The 22,446-nt window shown below is 36.3% G+C and overlaps 1 protein-coding gene across 6 annotated transcripts in view; it reads left to right on the forward strand.

Annotated features, from left to right (window-relative positions):
- Positions 1 to 22,446, forward strand: part of UNC13C (unc-13 homolog C) — a 613,180-nt gene that overhangs the window by 428,270 nt on the left and 162,464 nt on the right. For all 6 annotated transcript variants that reach the window (XM_040492731.1, XM_040492733.1, XM_040492734.1 and 3 more), the window contains one exon: positions 286 to 371. In XM_040492731.1, coding sequence (XP_040348665.1) covers positions 286 to 371 — 86 coding nt within the window. The remainder of the gene's footprint in view (positions 1 to 285; positions 372 to 22,446) is intronic.

The raw sequence follows: 22,446 nt of genomic DNA on the forward strand, positions 1-22,446 counted from the left end.
AAGGGCTTTTTAGAGCAAACAAACACATAGCCTAAGACATCCATCAGGAGCCCCAAGCACCACTTTGGTACTAATGCTACAGAGTCTGTTTTCCCAGCACCAAATAATTGTGTTTATTTCTGTACTCTGGTATGTGGCTTTTTCCCTATGAAAGTTTATAAAGAAAAATCTCATAAATAAAAAAAGTATTTATGAGGTATATAACAATTACTGTGGCATATATGTAAAGCTGTTTTTTAGGCACATTTCTCTTTCCGATGCACTAATATATGTGTTTGGTTTTAGGTTTCCTCAAGAACTGAACATGGGAAAAATAAGCGCTGAAATTATGTGGACCCTTTTTGCTCAGGATATGAAATATGCATTAGAAGGTAATTACGAATATTTATACCTCTTTGAACACATGTTTTAAATAAATTGTGATGTTAATTTCTTGATCATAAATGTAAAGAACTGATGGAGTAGAACATTGTAGTGATTAGTTCTAAAACATATTTCTACATTATTGGGAAATATAGATCTCAAAGTCTTTTAAAAGCCCTAAAAGCATACATTTTTAATCAAGTTGTCTACGTTGCAGGATCATAATAAGTATTTCACTTGTAGGACAATGCTCAGTTGCAGGAATACCTTATGGCAGTTCATTTACCAAAGCAGACCATATTGAAGGCGTGAGTGAGTAGTATTAGTCTAGCAATTTGTCTAGGTAGACTTGGAAATTGTACCCATGGTTATGAAAGTTAGAATCTGACCAGTTTTTAAAAAGACCATGGCAAAGCTATTTATCATGAACTCTTCTCTCAGTCAGTCTAAATTTTCTAAGGGAAATAGAGCTCTTTAAAATAGAACTCTAAGTTTAAAAATTCTATCCATATCATTTGAGCACTCACACTATGGTTAGAGTTAGAGCACTGGAAACCAGTCTAGAGTTCCTGTCCTCTAGGGATTTAGAGTCAAGTAGCAAATTTTCTTTGCATTTGTTCAACAGTATATTTTGAACTCCTAGATGCTAAATGTCCATCACTATACTCAGTGTGGAGTATATAGCAGTGAACAAGACAGCCACGGTCCCTGCCCTCAACAAAATTATGGAGGGTAGCCACAAGAAGTATGGGGTGGTCAAGTCTAATGATGATAGAATGTTTAGAGGAAAAGCACGTAAATCAGATTTGGGACATGGGAGCAAGGTAGGCTTTCTAGAGGCACTTAGTCTGAGGAAGTGTTATCTTGACCAAAACCTGAAGTATAAGTAGGAGTTAGTTCTGGGAAGAGATGAGCAAGAAACATCTCTTGCTAAACAGACTGTTAGCAGTTAGAGTGAGTACAAGGTACGTTCACGAAAATCACACTCAGCAGGCCCTATGAACAAGACATAGCAAGAAGAGAGGCTGGAAAAACTAGCAGGGACCAGCATACAGGACCTGGTGGGATGTGGTGAGGAGTTTAACTCTCTGCGAAGACAAATAAGAGATAATGAAAGGATTTCAGAAGTACATGTCTTGTTCAGATTTGCAACTTAGAAAAAGCATTTTGGCTGTAATACGAAGAACAGATTAATAGGGTAAGACTGGTACAGAGTTCATGCTCATTGTATCATGTTGTTGTTTTTATTTTTGTTTTTTTAGCATTGCTAAAATGTAAGCATGTTGCTGGGGGACACAGAGGGAACATATAGACGGAGGTTTTCTGTCTTTAAAATTAAACCAGACTGTTGAGAAGCACAAACTCCTTATTCTTCAGTAAGATGTTTCTTCTCCATTGTATTAGTCAGCCTTGTTCTCTCTACTTCTGTGCCTGCCTCCCACCAACTACATCCTTTCCTACCAATCTCCTTCAGTTTTCTCTTTGAAATTCAAGAGTCTCTTAAGTCAAATGGGGAGCACCAGTACACTAGGCCACTAAGGTTCCTCAGCTAGCATGTACTCCCTTCTTTTATCCTTTACACTCTTCCACTCTCCTCCAATGTCTGTGAGGCATCTCAAACTTTGTAAGATCACTAAAGTAATGTTTATGTTAAAGAATTTAAAATACCAAAAATTTGGTGTTTGTTTGCAATAACATTGAAAATAGGAATGCTAAAGGAGAGCATCTGTAAGTTTGATTAGAGGCTTGGTTAATAATTTTGTGTAGGAACAGTATCCCCAAATGCTGAGATTGTATCATCAAAAATCAGCTCCAAGATCATTCACACATATTTTTAAGAAGGCATGGTAAATATAGTAAGGGAATACGTTGGGTTGCAGTTAATGATTTATGCAACTTCTTCTTCTACCAGATGAGAAGACTTTTGAGTGCAAAGATTTTTTTTCAACCTTTGCATGCATTGAACATCAAGAGAAAGTCACTGTGTGTTTGTTTTCTTGAAATGAATCGCAAATGAGATAATCCTATAGAAACAACCTTGGAGACAAGAATAACTACCACGTTAAAAGTAAACATTTGTGGTATTGTTAGTTGGGAGGCAACAAGATACCTGAGACTGGGAAACCCACCTTTAGAAAGCTTTATCACTCATGGGCTGGGCAACCCTGGAAATTAGTGCTTCTTCAAACCTTGATTTTCTTTTCAATAAAAAAGGTGATAAGAGTCCCCAGGTTGGTGTGAGTATTGCATGATAGGTTAAATGTGCTTGGCAAACTTGAAAGCACTGTGCTAACAGGAGGGGGCCATTATTATTCTATACAGGGGAAAAGATCTGTCAGAGTCTCAAAGCAATCTCCTTTATGGGTCATTCAAAGTTTAAACCTCTAGGAAAGTGTTCACAAATGCATGTGAATCTGTCCACTTTCTCTCCCTTTTTCCTTTACACTCTTTCAGTCTAATAAGTGGCTTCAAGAAAAAGACTGTACCTTTTTAAAAATGTGGCATGAATAATAATCACTAGAGAAAATGAAGACTAACAGCCCCTCGCAGAGTAGAGGGCATGTACTTAAAAACATTCATCTGGCAGGCTTTTTGCACATTGATAGTAATGTTCTTACTTGCCCTACTTGCTTTCTAAAATGTTAAAATTTACTGACAATGGAGTAGTGCTTCCAGCTCTTGACCTAGAAAGACTCTGTGTTGGTGTTAAATAATTTGGGCTACATAGTTCGACTTGTGACTAAAGCATCAGAGCCCAACTTGTGAGCAACCTGTGATGAAGTCAGGTCAACAGAGAAGAGCCAGTTAGATAGAACTTTTTGACCTGTAGCTGTTTGCAGCATTTTGCTTTTCTTCATGAACTCGTCACCTGCTGTAAAAGAATTAATCTAATTTAAAATCAAATATCTTTTCTCCAACTTCACTCAATCTATATGAGCCAAGTTATTTTGTTTTTTAACCCTTGACATTAATCACCTTACAAGCTTGATAAACAGTAATTCATTTGATCACTATGGTGATAATTTATTGAATGAACCCAGAATAAATGATTTTACCAATTAAAAAGAAAAAAAAAGATGAATTTTCTCTGGAATAGAGAGCATAGGAAGGGGGAACATGGTGAAACAAAGTTGGTTTTGTGGAATTGTTTCTAAATAATTTATTCTAAAAGCTCTTGGAGTCTTTACCCTGGCAGGTACAAAATGTAGGTTTTGTAGTAATTTAGACCTAGGTTTGGGTTCAGACTCTGCTACTTTCCATTAACTTCTTAGCTCTGATTTTCGACAATTTATTAAACTCAATAAGCCTCACTTTCCATCTTTGTAAACAAGCGGCAAAAATACCTACCCCATAAATTATTGTAAGAAGAAATAAAAAGATACAGAGGTATGGAGATAAGGGGAATAATTTCCTACAAAATAATACTCAACAAATACTAGCCATAATGACAACCTTAAGGATTATAATTTAGTAAACAAGAACTTGGAAATGATTTATAATACACCAAAATGTTTAGATGACTATTAGTGACTAAAATGTTTAATTGGTAATTCCTATTGACTGCAGACATTGTGTTTGTCATGTTGATATGCACAGATTTGGTTGCCTGCCAATTCTTAAATCAGGACAGTCCTGTTCAGGGTACTGATTGTATAACATATGTCTGTGTCTTCACAGCCTTTATTAAGAGCAAACCCTGCTAGGCCCCAAGATAACAGCCAGATGGTAGATTGGGTCCACAAGGATTCAGGTGGTTTCTAATTAATAGCTCTGTAAAAGAATGTTTGGGATTCTTTTAAATACTTAGTCTTAAATTGGGGTTTGTGGCTGGTCTTTAAGTCATGTTCTGAAATTTGTATCCACATTTAGGAGGGGGTAGGCTAGGAGACGGGCGCCTAAGGCATTGGTCACATTCTCAGATGAATCTTTGAATAGAAAAAGTCACTGAAAATAAATTGGTTAAAAATTACTGTTTTACTTTAATAACTTAGGCCAAGATAAAATTAATTATAATATGTAACACAGAATCATCTTTCACCTGGCATTAGTAAAGTCTCTCATATAACTGCTCCTCAAACTTTAGTTTGCCCAGTAGTTACCTGGGAATCTTGGGAAAACACAGACTTTGACTGAGTAGATCTTTTACGGGAGGCAGGATTCTCTTCATTTCTAACATAATCTGAGCTGATACCCAGCTGGTTGGTGTACCACACACTGAATATGGCCAGGATTAAATGCTGTAGTTAAAGTAAAGCAATAGTTCTGGATATTTTGCCTTTTTATTACTGACCTTGGTTGTCTGCTACTAAGTTACATTGAATCTCACCAATGGGTGAAGATTCTCAAACCTGTTTTTGTAATTTTTCAGCAGCTCATCGTCCTAGTAAGCCAAACTATTGCTGCTAATTCTTCCTCAAACTTTCCCTTCTCCACCTTGTCTTAACTTTTAAATTAAAATATTTGCCTGTTGGGGCGCCTGGGTGGCGCAGTCGGTTAAGCGTCCGACTTCAGCCAGGTCACGATCTCGCGGTCCGGGAGTTCGAGCCCCGCGTCAGGCTCTGGGCTGATGGCTCAGAGCCTGGAGCCTGTTTCCGATTCTGTGTCTCCCTCTCTCTCTGCCCCTCCCCCGTTCATGCTCTGTCTCTCTCTGTCCCAAAAATAATTAAACGTTGAAAAAAAAATTTTTTTAAATATTTGCCTGTTGAGTACCTTCTGAAAGTTCTTTACTCCCTTCATATTTATTGTTATGATCTTCTCTCGAAAAAAGTATGATCTCTATTGCTCTTCACCCAAATGTCAGGCCACCCTGTGCATTTAAGGGCATTGCCCTTGACATTGTAGCCACAAAGACAAGGAGAACACAAAGGCATGGTTACATCGTTACTGGTCTTGTTGACTACCTTGACTATACCAGAAGAACTGACTTGCCCCATGAATTTTGCTAACCTCTCTTAGGGTGTTCTCATACTTAACATCTTTCTGCTCTACCTCATGCTTAGTCTACTTCAAACCATTATTTCACACTTATCACCTTTCTGGTACACTTGTCAGCAGTTTTCTGCCGATTTTCAAGTCTACCCTCACAAGCCACTGGTTGTCAATTTATCTTGATCTTCATTTTTTTAGTAGAGAAGAGTAGTTTCATACTAATTTCTACATTGAATAAAATCTCTCTAGAAACAATGGATTTCTTTTTTCCACTACTTCCTACTTTGAATCTTCCTCAATGTTATTTGAATGACAGAGATTAAAACTATACCTATACACTATGCCCATATATACTGTACCTATACACTTCAAAGACTCTGGATGGAGCAGAGATGGAAAGCACTTTGTAAAGGATCTCTCTGGCCTTTTCTTACAGCAATAATAGTCAACCTATTTGTTGTTGTTGTTGTTTTCCATTATCTAACATTCTTCAAAGGTCCATGAGTAACAGGGATGTGAGTGTTTCATAACAAAGGAGAGAGAGCACATGTCTTTCCCTCATCCTGTTGAAAATTTTCAGTATTACTCTTTTCAAGAAGCCAATGACTTTTGGGGTGCCTGGGTGGCTTAGTTAAGTGTCCGACTTCAGCTCAGGTCATGATCTCAAGGTTCGTGGGTTCAAGCCCTGCGCTGGTCTTTGTACTGACAGCTCAGTGCCTGGAGCCTCCTTCAGATTGTGTCACCCTCTCTCTGTGCCCCTCCCCTGCTCACACTCTGTCTCTCTCTCAAAAATAAATAAATATTAAAAAAAACTTTTAATTAAAAAAAAAGAAACATATGACTTTTGAATGATTCAAAGAAATAACATAATACTTATTTGTGAAAATATTAGCTTGGAACAGACAATGTCTTGTACCTGAAAAAAAAATTCTATCCTCTATTTCATATGACTAATAAGTCATTTTCCTATTCTAAAAGCTATTTGTTAAGATTTAGGTACTTTAAGAATGACTACCAGAATACCACAGAGACAGTTAAACAGTACTGGAGGACACTTTCACTTTCCTGATATTATAAAATAGCATTAGTATCATTCCATTTGCCTAAGCTAAAAATTGGGTAGTCAAGGTTGACTTCTTTCTCTCCTCTGCATCTAATTAGCAAATAGATACTATAAGTTCTATGTCTAAATTCTCCTCCATAATCTTCTTTTCTATGCTTCTTACTATTGTCCTTGTTTAGATACACATATTTTCTGCTTTCACTTTCATTGATAGGGTTCTTCCTTTCTAGATGCCTCCCTGACCACTGGATAAAGGTCACATTCCTTAGCATAGCCTGGACCAGTACCTTACTCTTCTTTCTGTACCTAGTTTTAGCCCTAGTGTTTTATGCTGTAGCTACATCCACATGTTTGAAATTTCTCTGAAATCCTCTTAAAAGTTCCTGCCTCAGGACATTGTGCCTAATGCCCCCCCATCCCTACCCAAGCTTTTCCCTAATCGCCATCCCTAACAAAGACTCATGTAGTCTTCTGGGTTAAGTTCAGAATTTCTTATTATGTTAAGTTTTCCCTGGCATTCTCAGAGAGAAATAAGTACTTGGTCCCTATTCTCCCATAATATTTCCAATTATAACATTTGTTCATGTGTTACACTTCATAAATACATGACTCACTATGCCCTGAGCTCTTATTCATTTTTTGCTCTCCCCTTCCTCTGACACATAATAGAAATGTTCTGGACCAATGAATGCACACAGGAGTATAAGCCTGTGTCTACAAACAGGCAAAAGCATAGTTGTATGTTCCATTCTCAAAATGCTGATTTCCATTGACAATTCAGTACAGTCACACAAACCTCATACAATCTCATATAAAAAAGAACATTTCCCAACAATTATTTTCACCACATGTGGTTGTGACAGTTCTAGAAGTGTTTAATAATCATAGCTGTGAAAAAAAACCTAAATACTTTGGTTTACCCACAGAAACTCAGTGTGTGTGTACATGTGTATGTTGCTCATGCATTTGCATGTGGTAAGAAAAGATGGTACATTTACCATAAAGTACATGCTATACTTCCTTAATTAATTATAAACAATTTCTTCCAGTTATACCCTATTTATTAGCCCCACCTCCATTTCTGTGACATCCTACCAATTTGTATTAATCTATATTCATGCTGAATTCCAAATCTAGATAACTGGACAACAAGTGAAAACAAAACTGAAATCACTAATTCTCAGTACTCATTACTGCAAATAAACAGTTCCATTCATTTGAATTTTCAGTAGCAGTTCACATCAGTCCTCTGTAAACTGAAATAAAATTTCTGGATTAATGTATCAGTTTAGATGGGACAGTTTATTTGAGAGATCATATGTTACATCTGTACCTCAATCCCCCCAAATAAAGGCAAGAACAAGATATGTTTTATATTTGCCCCCACTCTCCCAAAAAATAAAGGCAAGAGCAAAGTGTATTTATTTGTATTTAAGTTTTCCTGATCCACTAGGCCAGGTGGTTCTCAAAAGGTGGGGCCCAGCAGTGTGTTTTCTTATTTTTTATTTATTTTTTTATTTACGTTTTGAGAGAGAGAGAGAGAGCAAGAGCATGCACACAACCAGGGGGCAGGGGAAAACAGAGAGAGAGAGAAGATCTTAAGCAGGCTCCACACTCAGTGTGAGATCATGACCTGAGCTGAAATCAAGAGTCAGATGCTTAAGCCACCCACAGGCCCCCTAGCAGCCTGTTTTTAAAACAAGACCTCCAGGTGGTTCTGTTGCATGCTAAATTTTGAGATTATCATTGTTTTAATTTATAAGAAAAGAAGAATATAGGAAAAATTAAAATAATAAGAAAAAAGAAAATTTTAAAAATCATAATTTTCAAGGAAATAAAAGGAGGAAGTCAAGTCCAGTAGCATGAAACTCAATAGGATAAAAATGACAGGGAAGATATTGATGACTCAGCCAAGAAGGAATATAACTCTTAGGTTAAGGAAAGTCCATGGAGTATTCAATAATATAAATGAAAATGAACCTCTGTTACAAAAGAATGAAAAGTTGCTTATTTTGTTTAATCTCCTGTTCAAAAGAAAAATACAAACACATATTGCATTCATGTCAAGCCATTTTCATTTTTTTTTTTTTGCCTTGGAGTCATAATCCAATAAAAGCAAATAAATTTCCTCTAATATTTATATCTTTATTTAACTATTTCTTTGAGTAGGACAAAATTCAATGCATTCTGAAACAGCTAATGCTCTGTTGTTGTTGTTGTTGTTGTTGTTGTTGTTGTTGTTGTTGTTTTAATATTTTTCATTTATTTTGAGAAAGAGTGTAGGACAGGGGTAGAGAGAGAATCCCAGGCAGGCTCTGTGCTGTCATCACAGAGACTGACACAGGTCCTGATCCCATGAACTGTGAGACCATGACCTGAGCTGAAATCTAGTCAGAGGCTTAACCAACTGAGCCACCCAGGTGCTCCAATGCTTCTTTGTACCATAAAATGTTGCAAAGCCAAATACTATAGAAGGTGGATAACTAGCTTTACCATTTACTTATGTTTTATTAATCTTATCAGTATGACTTTAACTGGTGATTTCAACAAAACTTTGACATATTTAACTGTTGACCATGTTTGATATAAGTTTTACAGAATAAACATTTTCATTGTTTTTAAGTAGAATGAGTGGTCTTACTAGTCACATTCTCAATTATATGACATTATGAACTCTTTGGAGGAAGGGACCATATTGACCAGGTTCAATCCTTAGCACAAACGTAGCAGGTATAGGTTCTCAGTAAATAATCATTGGATGAAAATCCAAGGTGGACAGAACTCTGTACATATGCATTTGTGTGTAGGTTAACTACATAATTCAGAATGATTTTCATCTTCATTAGGACCAAAGGTTGCACTTTGTCAAAACTTTCTATATGGTTTCCAGAACATTCTATATTGAAGTATATTACTCATCAGTTTAATTGTTTATATTAGTATTTGGAAAATAGCATAGTAAAGCTTCAGTTGATCAGGATGCCTTTTATTAGATAAGCCTTTGAGATTCAGTTGTTAACCAAATAATATATATAATAACCTACTCTTATATATAATGATCTATTTTACATTAGCAAGCATAGCACACAAAACATATGGCAAAACTCTCAGAACCAAATTTTAGCCATCAAACAGATTTCACAGGCTGATTAATAAAAAATCACCTTTCAAGCTACATAATAAAAAATATAAAAACATTACATTAAGTCTCCCATGGCATTTATTGTGGAAATAGAGATCATTGAGAGTAACCGTTGAAAACGAGGACAAGACTGTGATGGACACACGTCCCTATGTTCTGTTCTTTCCTTCCTACTGCTGCCTGCCCCTCCCCCTTCTTTATCATCCTCTTGAAAATTGGTACACTCAGGACTTTCCAGCAGATTGGATTCACTAAGGTATTTGGGAAATGTTAGATATCTCTTACAAAAATCCGAAATCAAGGGGTACCTGGGTAGCTCAGTCGGTTAAGCAGCCGACTTCGGCTCAGGTCATGATCTCGTGGTCCGTGGGTTCGAGCCCCACGTCGGGCTCTGTGCTGACAGCTCAGAGCCTGGAGCCTGTTTCAGATTCTGTGTCTCCCTCTATCTGACCCTCCCCCATTCATGCTCTCAAAATAAATAAACGTTGAAAAAAATACTTTATTACAAAAATCTGAAATAAAATAAGAAAGGAAAAGCATTAAAATTAAAAACTGGGCTAGGTGGGGATGGTGAATAAATCCTGCTTACATGGTGAACTGGCAGTGGGCATGTGGGCACAAACATAAAGGAAAATAAAATGGAAACTAGAAATGAGCTTATTACCCTTTGCTTTTCACCTTCTAAACATAGTATTTTTTAGACATTTAGGGGATTCTTGCCTCCTTTCATCTTCACTGTGAAGGAAAGTATCAGTGTTAGTTCAAATGACCTAAACTTGGAAGCAAAGAACCCTTTTCACATTTACACTAAATGCATTTCGTAGTTTCCTCCTCTCTGGTAGCACCTCTCCCCCTGCAAATTAAGTTGTAACTACTTATTTTGTATTTCCGGCGTAGATCTAGAGGGTAAACTGTGTGTAATTAATCTAGAACAAGCTGACTAAAATATTTAGCTTCAAAATAACAGGAAGGAAAAATAGGCATTCAGGAGTGTTTGTAATGCTATTATTCACCTTAACCTTTAACCATCTACTAACTCACCTTATAATCTATTTCAGTAAAAGATAATTAAAATATGTTGACCTGAGTAATATACTGTGTTCCTTTGACAGAAATGAGTGTATTCGAGTAAAATCTAATTAAATAGCCTGCCACTTTCTCTGGGTTCCCAAATCTCTGACTCAAAAACTAATCACACAGCAGAAACAGGTCTAAATTAACTTACACTGTGGATGCGGCCTCACTAGCAGCACAAGCAGATCCATTTGTCAAACACACCCCATGTGTGTTCTGAAATTAAGTCCAGTGGTTTTTAAGTCTGTCTTTTAACTTTAGCAGAATCCTAGGTAAATGGAAATGATTTCCCAAAAGCCCAGTGACCTGGTTTTTTAGAACCAAGAGATGGAGCATCACTTATGCAAATATTTTAAATTGTTACATGGCTATTTATAAATAGCAATAAAGATTTTTGTGGTCATTTTCTCTCTACCCAGACTCAAGCTCTAGCAAGAAAATTCTAGCAGTATTTGACATAGTCCTGTTAATAATTTGGTATTGAAATAAAAAACCGTGAGTAGTGCGTGCCAATAATCCAAGGGTTCAGATGGGCAACCTGACCATCTGACCTCCTGTGAAATACTGAGCTTTGTCACATTTTTCTTTTAAGATACTCTTTGAATTGAAATTCTTTGTTGACTTAATTCAGGGTCCCTGCTGTCATGAGCATAGCTGGCCTTTAACTGTTGAGATTGGTACAGCTCGAGTCTTGTGATTTTTCTTTTTTCCTGTTTGAACATGAGTCCTCTGGAAAATATAAGGCAGGAGATTGGGTTCTCTTTCTCTCCCTCATAAAGCATGCCTACTTCACTAGCTGATTATTTCTTTATATCTTAGATGGGCATAAAGAATAAAATGAAGAGATTACCTGCAATAACACCAAAATAGCAAAAGGGAAACTTTCAGGCAGTTACCCAAAAAGTATAAAGTTTAGGATTAGCGTATCAGTTATTTATTGCTTTGTAACAAATTATGTCAAAACTTTGTGTTTTAAACCATAAATAAATGCATAGTATCTCTTATGGTTTCTATGGGAGAGGAGTTTCTTGGTTGGGGTTTCCTATGAGGTCATGTTAGGATATTGGCCAGGGCTGCAGTTGCTGAAGGCTTGCTGGGCTGGAGAATCTGTTTCCCCAGTGGCTCACTCACATGGCTATCCCAAGCCTTTTCAGGCTTTTGGTGGGAGGCCTCAGTTATTCTCAGTGTAGAACTCCTCACAAACTGCTTGACTGTTCTCACATGTAGCAGCTACCTCTTCCCAGAGCAAGCACTGCAAGGGGAAGGGTAGAAACTGCAGTATCTTTTCTGTCCTAGCCTGAGAAGTTATGCTCCATCACTTGTACAGTGTCTTATTGGTCACACAGTTCAGTTTATTGAGTGTGGGAGGGAGTGCTCACGGACATAAATTCCAAGAAGCAAGGAGTACTGGTGTCCTCTTGAAGCCTGGCTAGCACAGTTAATGTGCGCTTCTCTGACCAGTTCTTTATGTTAGCGTAGTCTTGTATTCGGATGGGTTTTTAATATTTGTTTGATTTTATTATTTATTTTTAATGTTTGTTTATTTTTGAGAGAGAGAGAGACAGAGGCCAAGTGGGGAAGAAATAGAGAGAGAGGGAAACACAGAATCTGAGGCGGGCGCCAGGCCCTGAGCTCTCAGCACAGAGCCTGACATGGGACTTGAACTCATGAACTGTCAGATCATGACCTGAGCCAAAGTCAGACACACTCAACCAACTGAGCCACCCAGGCGCCCCAATATTTGTTTGATTTCAAACAAAAGTGACAGTCAACATGGTTAAAACCAATTTTCTTCTTTCCTTCAGCCCCTCTCACTACCACAAGAAGGGAGGACAACATGAACAAACTCTTGAAATCTTCTGAAGATAAATTTATTTCCAAGATGCCAGGGCTCTTGTTAGCCCTCTCTAGTGTCTTAGCTAAACTCTTTTGGGAAGGGAAGTCTGGTTCACTGAGAGGAAATTAACCTCACTGATGAGTTGGGGCTAGCTGTTTAAAAACACTGCTCTTAAAATTAAGCTCCGAGGAGTCAGAAAATGCTTAATCCCGTTTACAGTTGAACCCTCATTCCTAGTCAATGTTGGATAGTAAAATAATAATCTTTCAATCATTTAAAAATGCTCTATGCAGTAGGCCTTAAGTTCCACAAAAGAACATCAGCTATATTTTCTAATTCATGACTTCAAATACCAGTAGATCATATACATAATTTCCTGAGTACTATTTGGGAATTTGACACAACTTGGGGCTGACTTTTGTGTACCTAGTTCTCTCAAATATCTATAATGAGAATGATATACTTAAGCATAAATTTTTTCCCTTAAGACTAATTAATATATTCCTGGCCAATTATCACATCTCTTGGGGAAATTTTTGAATGGAGTATTTGAAAGTGGAAATCTGTAGTAGGTCATAATTACCTTGAGGAAAATGTAGTAAGAGTACAATCAAGAAAATAAAGTTAAAGTGGAATTTTCTAAAAATAAAGAAATGAGTTTGTCTATGTCAATATCATAATAGAGTAAATTATCTACTTATATGAAAAGAATATATTTAGTTAATTTTTTCACTTATTGTCTTCCTACTATAAATCCTTTAGCCATATCTCATTTGGGAAAAAGGGGAAAATGAAAAGAAGAAGAATTGATAAAACCTTGATTAGATTTTTCTTATTTTTTAATTTAATTTATTTATTTTGAGTGGGGGGGGGAGGGGAAGAGAGAGAGAGAGAGAGAGAAAATCTCAGGCTGACAGCCCGGAGCCCAATGCAGAGTTCAAACTCCTGAACAGAGAGATCATGGCCTGAGCCAAAGTCAAGAGTCTAAGCCTTAACCAACTGAGCCACCCAGGTGCCCCTTTTCTTCCTTATCACTAGTATTTGGGGAAAAAAAAAGTTTAGAGAAATAAATTTAAATTAATTGTTAAAATTAGTTTAGCAAAACTTAATTCAAATAGGAAATACAAATATTTAAATAGCACCACCCTAGATGCTGATTTCCTGCCTTGCTGCCCCTGGTAAGTTTTAAAGAAGACAAAATGATTTAATGAATGGATATTATCTAAACTGGTTGACTTTAATTATAGAATTTGTAAATTTAATCTTCTCATCAAATCATATCAAATCAGTCACAAGTACAGCCATGCATGCATACATACAGATGGAACCAAAAAATGCAAATATCTGTGATCCTTTTGGTAATATTTTGGCCAAGAATCTGTCTTGTTTGGAGATAGCCAATACTCAGTAATTAAAAATGTTTTGGCAGCAAAAGAAACCTGGAGAGTAGATGACAATTGGTATAAAACCAGTTCCAGAAACTTTCCTGTTGAGGATCCCTAAAAACCCTGCTTTTGCCATGTTTTTATTTGAAGACCTTCCAGAGAAATATGTGAAGGCATGACCTCCTGTGGGCTCTCTTGGGGTGACTACCAATCATATGGACTATGAATGCTATGTATAGATGTGAACCGATATATACAACTTGAGGAAAAGGGGAAAGGCTCTGGCTAAAACACTTTTATTCTTAAATTCAGAGCTTTGCAAGCATGTCAAACAACATATACATATTTTACCCTGTTAGGAAACTACTTGTGTGTGGCGTGATGGTGATGGAACTTCAGACTCATTTCAGTCCCATAACAGTACTCAAGATGGCAAAAAGAGATGCATTAAGAGGCAAGAAGAGGACATTTTTAGAAGCTTAACAGGAAAGGAAGACAGAGGTTATACCTGATGACAGTCTGATGTTAGAACAGAGCAGGCTGGAGCATGAAAGCAATTTGGAAGGAGAACAGAAATATTTAATGGGGAAAGTGAGTACATTCTGCTGTTGCAGTATGATAATCCTCTCCTCTTTCTCCCCAAAAGACTTCAGTGCACTGTAAGCTACTTGTCATTCAAATGTTCTTTAGGAATGCTCCAGAATGCTAAATCCTCACTTCAGAATAGGTCTGACTAGAGCTGAGTCTGACAAGCTAACGCATGAGTGCCATGTGCCACAGGAAATTCCAGCCCTTTATCTCCCAGCAGGGACCACTTTAACATATAACAGAGTGTGAGTGGCATTATTTTGTTATATATTAACATAATATATTATTTATTTCAATATTATAATACAATATCTTAAATAATAGTTTTTTCTTTAATAAAAACAGGAAATTATCTATAAGCTCCAGTACCATCGCTATGATGAACAAAAACTTCATTGTGGCACAACTCATAACTCACTGTGTAGATGGCAGTGTGCCGTAACACCATGGTCAAGATCCACTGCTGTGGCTTAGAGGAATACAAAGGCAAAAAGTTAAAGAAAAAAAAATGAAAGCTGGGCACAAGGTGGAAATATGTGTGAAGATTCTGTAGAGGCAGAAGAGAGGCCTCTATAGAGCGATAAGTAGTTTGCAAGCAGGAAAACTCCAGCACAGGAGAATTACGATTCGGGTATAAAAGCTGAGGTACCATCGCATGCTCCACGTAAGAAAAACTGACAGGTACAACTAAGCACAAGAGATTGTCTTAATAGACTCAAATGCAAATGAGGACTAGAATACTTGTTTATTCTTTTTTCAATAATTGTAATCCCTCTTAGTGATACAGTTCAGAGGAGTTTGTCCATGTCGTGAGAAGTTAGTGTAGATCAATTGCCTTCTCATTTGCTTTATAGAACACTATCGAAAATTTATGGACTACTTTGTGGTAAGTGAAATGTTAATAAAGACTCCAAAGCAGCTAATTTTTCCTCTCTGTGACAAAGTATGTTTATTATATATCTGTTTCTGTAAAAACTATTTCCCCAAGTTAGTGCTTACAACAAGGAAAATTTATTGTTTTAGGCAATTCTGTAGGTCAGAAGTCTAACATGAGTCTGTTAGCTAAATCAAGGTATTGGAAGGATTGCCTTTCTTTTGGAAGGCTGTATGGGAGAATACATTTCCTTGCTTTTAGAGGCGTATAGCTTTTAGAGGGTTCCCACATTTCCTGGCTTATGGCCACCTTCCATCTTAAAAGCCATCAATATTTATTCAAGTCTGTCTCACACTGAATCACTCTTACACTGACTCTTCTGCCTCCTTTCCTACATTTAAGTACCCTGGAAATTACATTAGGCCTATCTTTAAATCCAGGATAACGTCCCTACCCTAAGGTCAGCCTATTAGCCAGCTTAATTCCAACTACAAACTTAATTTTCGTTTGCCATGTAACAGAAGATATAGGTTCTGAGGATTAGGGTATGAACTTTTTTGAGAGTGGGGGAGTGTCTGGAATTATTTTGCTGAACATAGTCATCTGAGCCTGGCTCAGCTGAGTCCTGTAGCTTAGGGTCTTTTATGAGGCTGCAATCAAGGTATCATCCAAGACTGTGGTCTCATCTGATTGCTCAGTTGTGAAGGAACTGCTTCCAAGCTCTATCATGTGGTAGTTGGCAGAATTTAGTTTTTCAAACATTGTTAGGTTGATGGTCTAACTTCTTCCTTGGCAGTTGGCCAATGACCATTCTTAGTTCCTGGTCAGGTGGGCCTCTCCAACATGGCCTCTTCATCAAGTTGTGGAAGCCAAGAAAACAACAGAGTCTATTAGCAAGTGGAATTCATAATCTCTTGTAACCCAATCACAAACCTGTTATCTCACAGCTTTCATTGTATTCTGCTATACAAATGAGTAGGTCAATAGGTCCAAGCTAGAGTCAAGGGGAAGAGGATTACCCCTTAAATACCAGAAGGTGGGGATCATTTTGGGTTGTTTTAGAGGATGTCTTGCACAGAGTGCTTACCAACAAAGAATACTGGCTTTAATCAGACAGGCTGAGTACAAACTCTGTCACCACTTACCATCCACTTGATATTGAGAAATTGTCATGTCAGTTCTATGCTTCAACTTCTTTACCTGAGAAATTACATTGTTTTGAGGATTAAATGAGATAAGCAATGGGGCTGGACAGTTGCTTGGCACCTGCAAATCAGTGCTTGATGAACGTTAGCTTTGGTGATGTTTATTTAAGTCTTTACTTAAATGGAGGGTTCAGTGTGAAAACATGAGTTCAAAATTTTTGAACTAGATATATTCTAAAGCCTTATGTAAATTAAGAATCTATGTATTTCATTAAAGACCTAAAAGCTCAGTTTTTCCTCCTATTAAAATGCATGAAAAATATGGAACGTGACATTTTATTTAACACCAGAGGATATTACAGAATGATTTATTCTTTGTTTAAAAATTTAGTGTTAGTTTTTTGAAAAAAAAAAAAAAAGAAATTATGGGAAATTTGGAAGATAAAAAGAAACACCAAAAATAATATTAACACGGGATGATCGGGTGGCTCAGTCAGTTGGGCGTCCGACTACAGCTCAGGTCATGATCTTGACCATGATCTCATGGTCAGTGGCTTCGAACCCCACATCAGGTTCTGTGCTGACAGTTCTGAGCCTGGAGCATGCGTTGGATTCTGTCTCTCTCTGTTTCTGCCCCTCCCCCACTCTCGCTCTGTCTCGGTCTCTCAAAAATGAATAAATTTAAAAAAAAATTAAAAATAATATTAACATTACCTAGTCTTATTATCCAGAAATTACATATATAAACATATATAATACATATATATACACTTATGCATATGTTTTCACAAATTTGTCATATTATTAATATACTTTTATATCTTTAGCTTTTATATATATTATAACTAACCAAGTTACTTTTTAAGTGAAAATATCCTATTATGGTTTTATTTTTTTACTTTTTTACAATGTCATCCCTGATCTTAATTTAGTTATTTGTCCAGCATATATCTGCAAGTCTTATTAGAAAGTGTACATGGTTATATATTCTAAGCCCTGCATGTTTGAAAATGTCTCTATGTTGAACTTGAATGACAGCTTGGCTAGGGGTGTAATTATTGGGTCATACTTGTTTTCCTTCAAAACTCTGTAGACATTTCTCTATTAGCTCATGGTGTTCAGGGTTATAGCAAAGGAATGTAAGACCAGAATAGTTTTTTTGTTTGTTTTTTTTAAACAATCTGTTGTGTTTTGTCTTAGCCTAGATGCTAATTAGACTTTAAAAATTTATTTTAAAGATTGAAAATATGTTGAAGAGATGCTTTCATTGTTAATTTTTCCTGGTACTCAATGAGATCTTAAAATTTCTTAGTTATTTCTTCAATTCACAAACCATCTTTATATTGTGTCTCTGCTTTGAATTGACAAAAATCAAATCACATCATTCATATGCTCATAACCCTCATCACACTTAGAATGAAATCCTGAAAGTCTCTACCCTAGACCATAAGGCTCTCACATTTTGCTGGTGGCTTCTCTCTGAACTCATCTCCTTCCATTCTCAGCTCATTTATTTGCCTCAGCCACTCTGACCACCTTGCCCTTCCCAATCATATGAAACACATCTCTCCCTCAGGTTCTTGGCACATACTGTTCACTCTGCCTGTAAAGCTTGCATCCTTATCCACTTGAGGTATCTGAAAACGAAGTCTTTGCCACCTTACGAAACAGGAAAACAGAACCACCTCCAATCTATCACCTTAACGTACTTATATGTTTATTGCCCATTTCCCCTGTGGACTGTAAGCTCCATGAGAGCAGAGAGATTTCTGTTTTGTTGACTGGTATAACTGCAGCATCTGCAAAAGTACCTTGACACATGGATGCTAGTAGTTAACAAATCAATGTTGCATGAGTGACTTCCTCAAGTGAGTTTCCTGGCATTCTGTCTATGCCAGCCCTAAAGGGACATAACCAAGCATAGCTGCTGAATCCCCGGGCAGTGTATCTTTTAGCCTCTGTGGTGTTTATCAAAAGGTTGATATACCCTTACTACTCCTTCTTGCTCTTTCTTCCTGCCCCACTGTTCTGGGTTGTGTACTGGTGGGTTTCTACCTCTTTGTTAACAGTTGTTTCCTCATATGCCTCCTTCCTTTCCTTTGGTCCCATGTTTCTCAAGTCTTGCGTAATTTCTTAAAGTTTTTGGCATATGAATACCATCTTTCCCTGGAGCCTTGGCTCATAGAGGCTTTTGAAAGCATGGAACGAAACAATGCTCAAAGTCCTTTAGTATATTTACAGGGTTGGGCAACCATCCTCATAATCTAATTAGAACATTTTCATCATTGCAAAAAGAAACCTTGTATTGCTTAGCAGTAATGTTGCTTTTCCCCCACCCCCTTTGAACTGTACACATTAAATAGATGAACTTTGTGCTAGGTAAATTATGTCTCCATAAAGTTGCATTTAAAAAGTGATTTATAAGCAAGAGTGTTAAATAGATGTTTTCAATTCTGATGATGAAAACAGGCATAGAGAATCCTCTGAGGTTAACTGGTTAAAGCCTTCTTTTATGAACTTCCCATATGTTCCTTCCTTTTACCTTTTAAAGAAATGCAATGGTTTTTAACTTTAACACATCCATTATATTTTTCAAATCATAACAGTTATTCCTTATGAACCATAATAGGTGGTTACATGTAAATAAATATGGAAACATATAGTTATAATTAGGCTTAACATATCAACTATAACTAGTAGTTTTTCCATTATTTCTCTCAAATTCATTCACATAGAGATATAAATTTCCTTTTCTAATAGGTATCAGTATTATTCATGAATATTTATTCACTTGTAATTTCATTAGTTTTTTTTCTGAGTTGAATTTTACCCAAGTTTATTAATTTCAGGTTTTATCATCTATTAGTTATTATACTTTATGGGAAATTAATATTGAAACTGCAGTGACAATGTTGTCATTTTGACATTCCTTTATTTCTCTTTGCCTAAGGTGAAATATGTCATGTGACTTAAAAAGTAAGGATCAGAAAATAAAGAGCAATACACCTCTGAATCAAATGTATGAGATTGGATTGAGATAGTAAAAACTTATTTTTAATCCTGTTTTATCTTTGATAGTTAAAGGCATATGATATACTGAGATGTATACTTGTCACTAAAATACTTTATTGCAATGCAATTTGAGAAAATTAACAACCTATGAACAAATATATAATTGGCTACCACTTTATTTTTTAGAGTTTACTTCATATTCAGGCATATCTTTAACCATAAAACTGTCTCTTATAGTATGTTGAAATATTGGATAAGTGAAAGTCTCAGATTCCATACTCAATTTTCATGGAAACAAGGAAAAATAAACTACCTTTTTACCCTCTTAAGTTATGATTTATCAGCTCTTACTCCATTTAACTTCTGGTGAGAAAGCATTATTACATTTGGTTTTATACCCTTCAAAGTATTATACCTTAAACATTTTGGTTACTACTTGATAACCAAATGCAACTGGCATCACCTACCATTTGTAGTAAAATATAAAGCAATCCTAAAATTATTACTAATCTTTGCATGTTTCTTTCATGGTTAATTCTGCTTTTCATTTATAACGTTCAACATTTTTTTTAATGTTTATTTATTCTTTGAGAGAGAAAGAGAGAGCATGAGCAGGGTAGGGGCAGAGACAGAGGGAGATACATAATCTGAAGCAGGCTCCAGACTCTGAGCGGTCAGCACAGAGCCTGATGCGGGGATCGAACTCACGAACTGGGAGATCATGACCTGAGCTGAAGTCAGACACTCAACCGACTGAGCCACCCAGGCGCCCCAAGTTTCAACATTTTTTAATTTAATTTATTTAAGTTTATGTGTTTGAGAGGAGAGAACACGAGCAGGGGAGGGGCAGAGAGAGAGAGGAGAGAAAGAATACCAAGCAGGCTTTGTGCTGTTAGCATGGAGCCCGATGTGGGGCTTGATTTCAGGTATCATGAGATCATGATATGAACCAAAACAAAGAGTCGGAAGCTTAACCGACTGAGTCACCCAGCTGCCCCTCAACATTTTTTAAATGTGCTACTTGCTCATACTCATTAATGTATTATACTCCTCAACATCCTATAAGGTAAATCAGTATTAAGTACTATTAATAGAAATTAATATAAACAGAGGTTAAATGACTTGCCAAATCATATTTCCTATGCCATTGCTTTCAAAAGAGTTATCTTGCTTAAATTGCTACTAACTGAATAGAACTGTTTGCATGGGAATTTGAATCACATTTTCTTTCCACTACATGGAAGAGGGGCCTTGTGAGATTGGTAACTACACTAAATACGATCTCAGGAAGGTTAAATAGGCAGAATGAGCCTGCTGGTAATGGAGGTCTTTCATTCATTTATTCCTCTGAGAGGTTCTGGAATTTGGCAACTATATTCAATAGCTAATGTAACCAAGGGAACAGTTGGTGTGGGGGTTTGGGCAGATTTTGCCTATTTTGTGAACCAAGTCTTCCTGTGGGAAATTTCAGAGATCATGAACCATGTTGCAAATTCTCTTTAAAGAAAACCTGGACAGGAGATGATAACACTCAAAGCAGTAGCATTAACATTTTTGTTTCCCATTGCCCTTGCAAACAAAGTAATTTGTTAACTCACTGCTCAGGAAGGAGCATTCAGAATAATTATTGTTAACAGAGTACTGGATTTGAAGTTTTATTTTGGCGAATGTTTGATTTTGTTAAATTACATCTTCAAGAAAAGTAATGTACAAAGCTGATTACAGTCAGCTTTATAACATGAGAATTTCCTGGAATAATTAAAATTTTTAAAACTGAAATCTCCTCAAATTTTGTGTCATCATATTGAGGAACCACCTCTGCTAATTTTACTTCTCTGAATAACAAGACTTTGTCCTACCTAAGGATCCAATACTTTTCCTCTGACTTTATAGCAGTCTCAGAACTTATGCCTCTTTCTATGTCTATTTAAAATGTATAATAGAGCATTGAATATGCAATGTCACATCTTGTCAGCACATGCCACTATATTAAAACGTACACCCAGCTGGCTTTATTTATTTTAAACTTTAAAGTTTGATGAAATGAATTCTGATTGTTTCACCATTCTTGTAAGATCCACATTCTGTAAAACACATCTACTTAAAACATGTGCTGTAATCTTACGTAATATGAATTGATTGCAACTGAGGAAGTACTTTTGAAGATTGTTGGTTTTATGCAAATTACTTTCTTACTATTTTCCGGAATTCAGAATATCCTATAGTTATGTTGACTACGTCTTCTAACCAAAATAACAAGACACACAGTCTGACAGGTAAGGGATTGTTTTCATATAGTGTAGAACAACATATTTGAAATAGGAACAATGTCAAAGAACCCTGACGATGTAGTCTCCACAGTTATAATATTAGGAGTTACCAAATAATCATTCTGAAAAGTCATTCAAATCATTTTAAAAAGTCTACTACAAAAATATTCCAAGATGTGAGTTGGCCTATAATTTTTATTTAAATGTGTTCCATAATCCATAGAAAAATGTTACTCATTTATTTGACCACTTAAAGAGCTAATATTTAAAAGTCTATTCTTTATCAGGCACTGTGTTAGGTATTTTGGACCAAAAAGAGGGAGTCTCTGTCCTTATGGAGCTCATAATCGTGTCAAGGAGATAAGTATTTATCAAATATTCATGCTTATTTAAGTAAAAGTGACCGATATCTTCTTTAAAGGATGAGTATATTGTGCTTTAAGAACATTTGAGAGGGCATTTTATTTTATCGCGTGATTCAGAAAAATGTTCCTTAAGGAAGTGATTTTCATACTGAGATCTCAAGAACAAACAGAAGTTAACCAGTTGAAAGGAATGGCAAGATCTGTTGTAATGAAAAAACATTTTAAGCCAGTAAATATAGAGCAAAATATTTTCCTTTAAAATACTGATTATAAATAGCACCACTGACCCTGTAAGTTGATATTTTCTGAAATTAAAAATTTACATTTCTCTGTTGACTGCCTGCAATGGGAGTATTTGGTTTATATGCATACACATTCACCAATTTGGCATGTCTGGTT

The sequence above is a fragment of the Herpailurus yagouaroundi genome, unplaced genomic scaffold (assembly GCF_014898765.1).
Source record: "Herpailurus yagouaroundi ecotype Mexico unplaced genomic scaffold, PumYag 184, whole genome shotgun sequence".
NCBI lineage: Eukaryota > Metazoa > Chordata > Mammalia > Carnivora > Felidae > Herpailurus > Herpailurus yagouaroundi.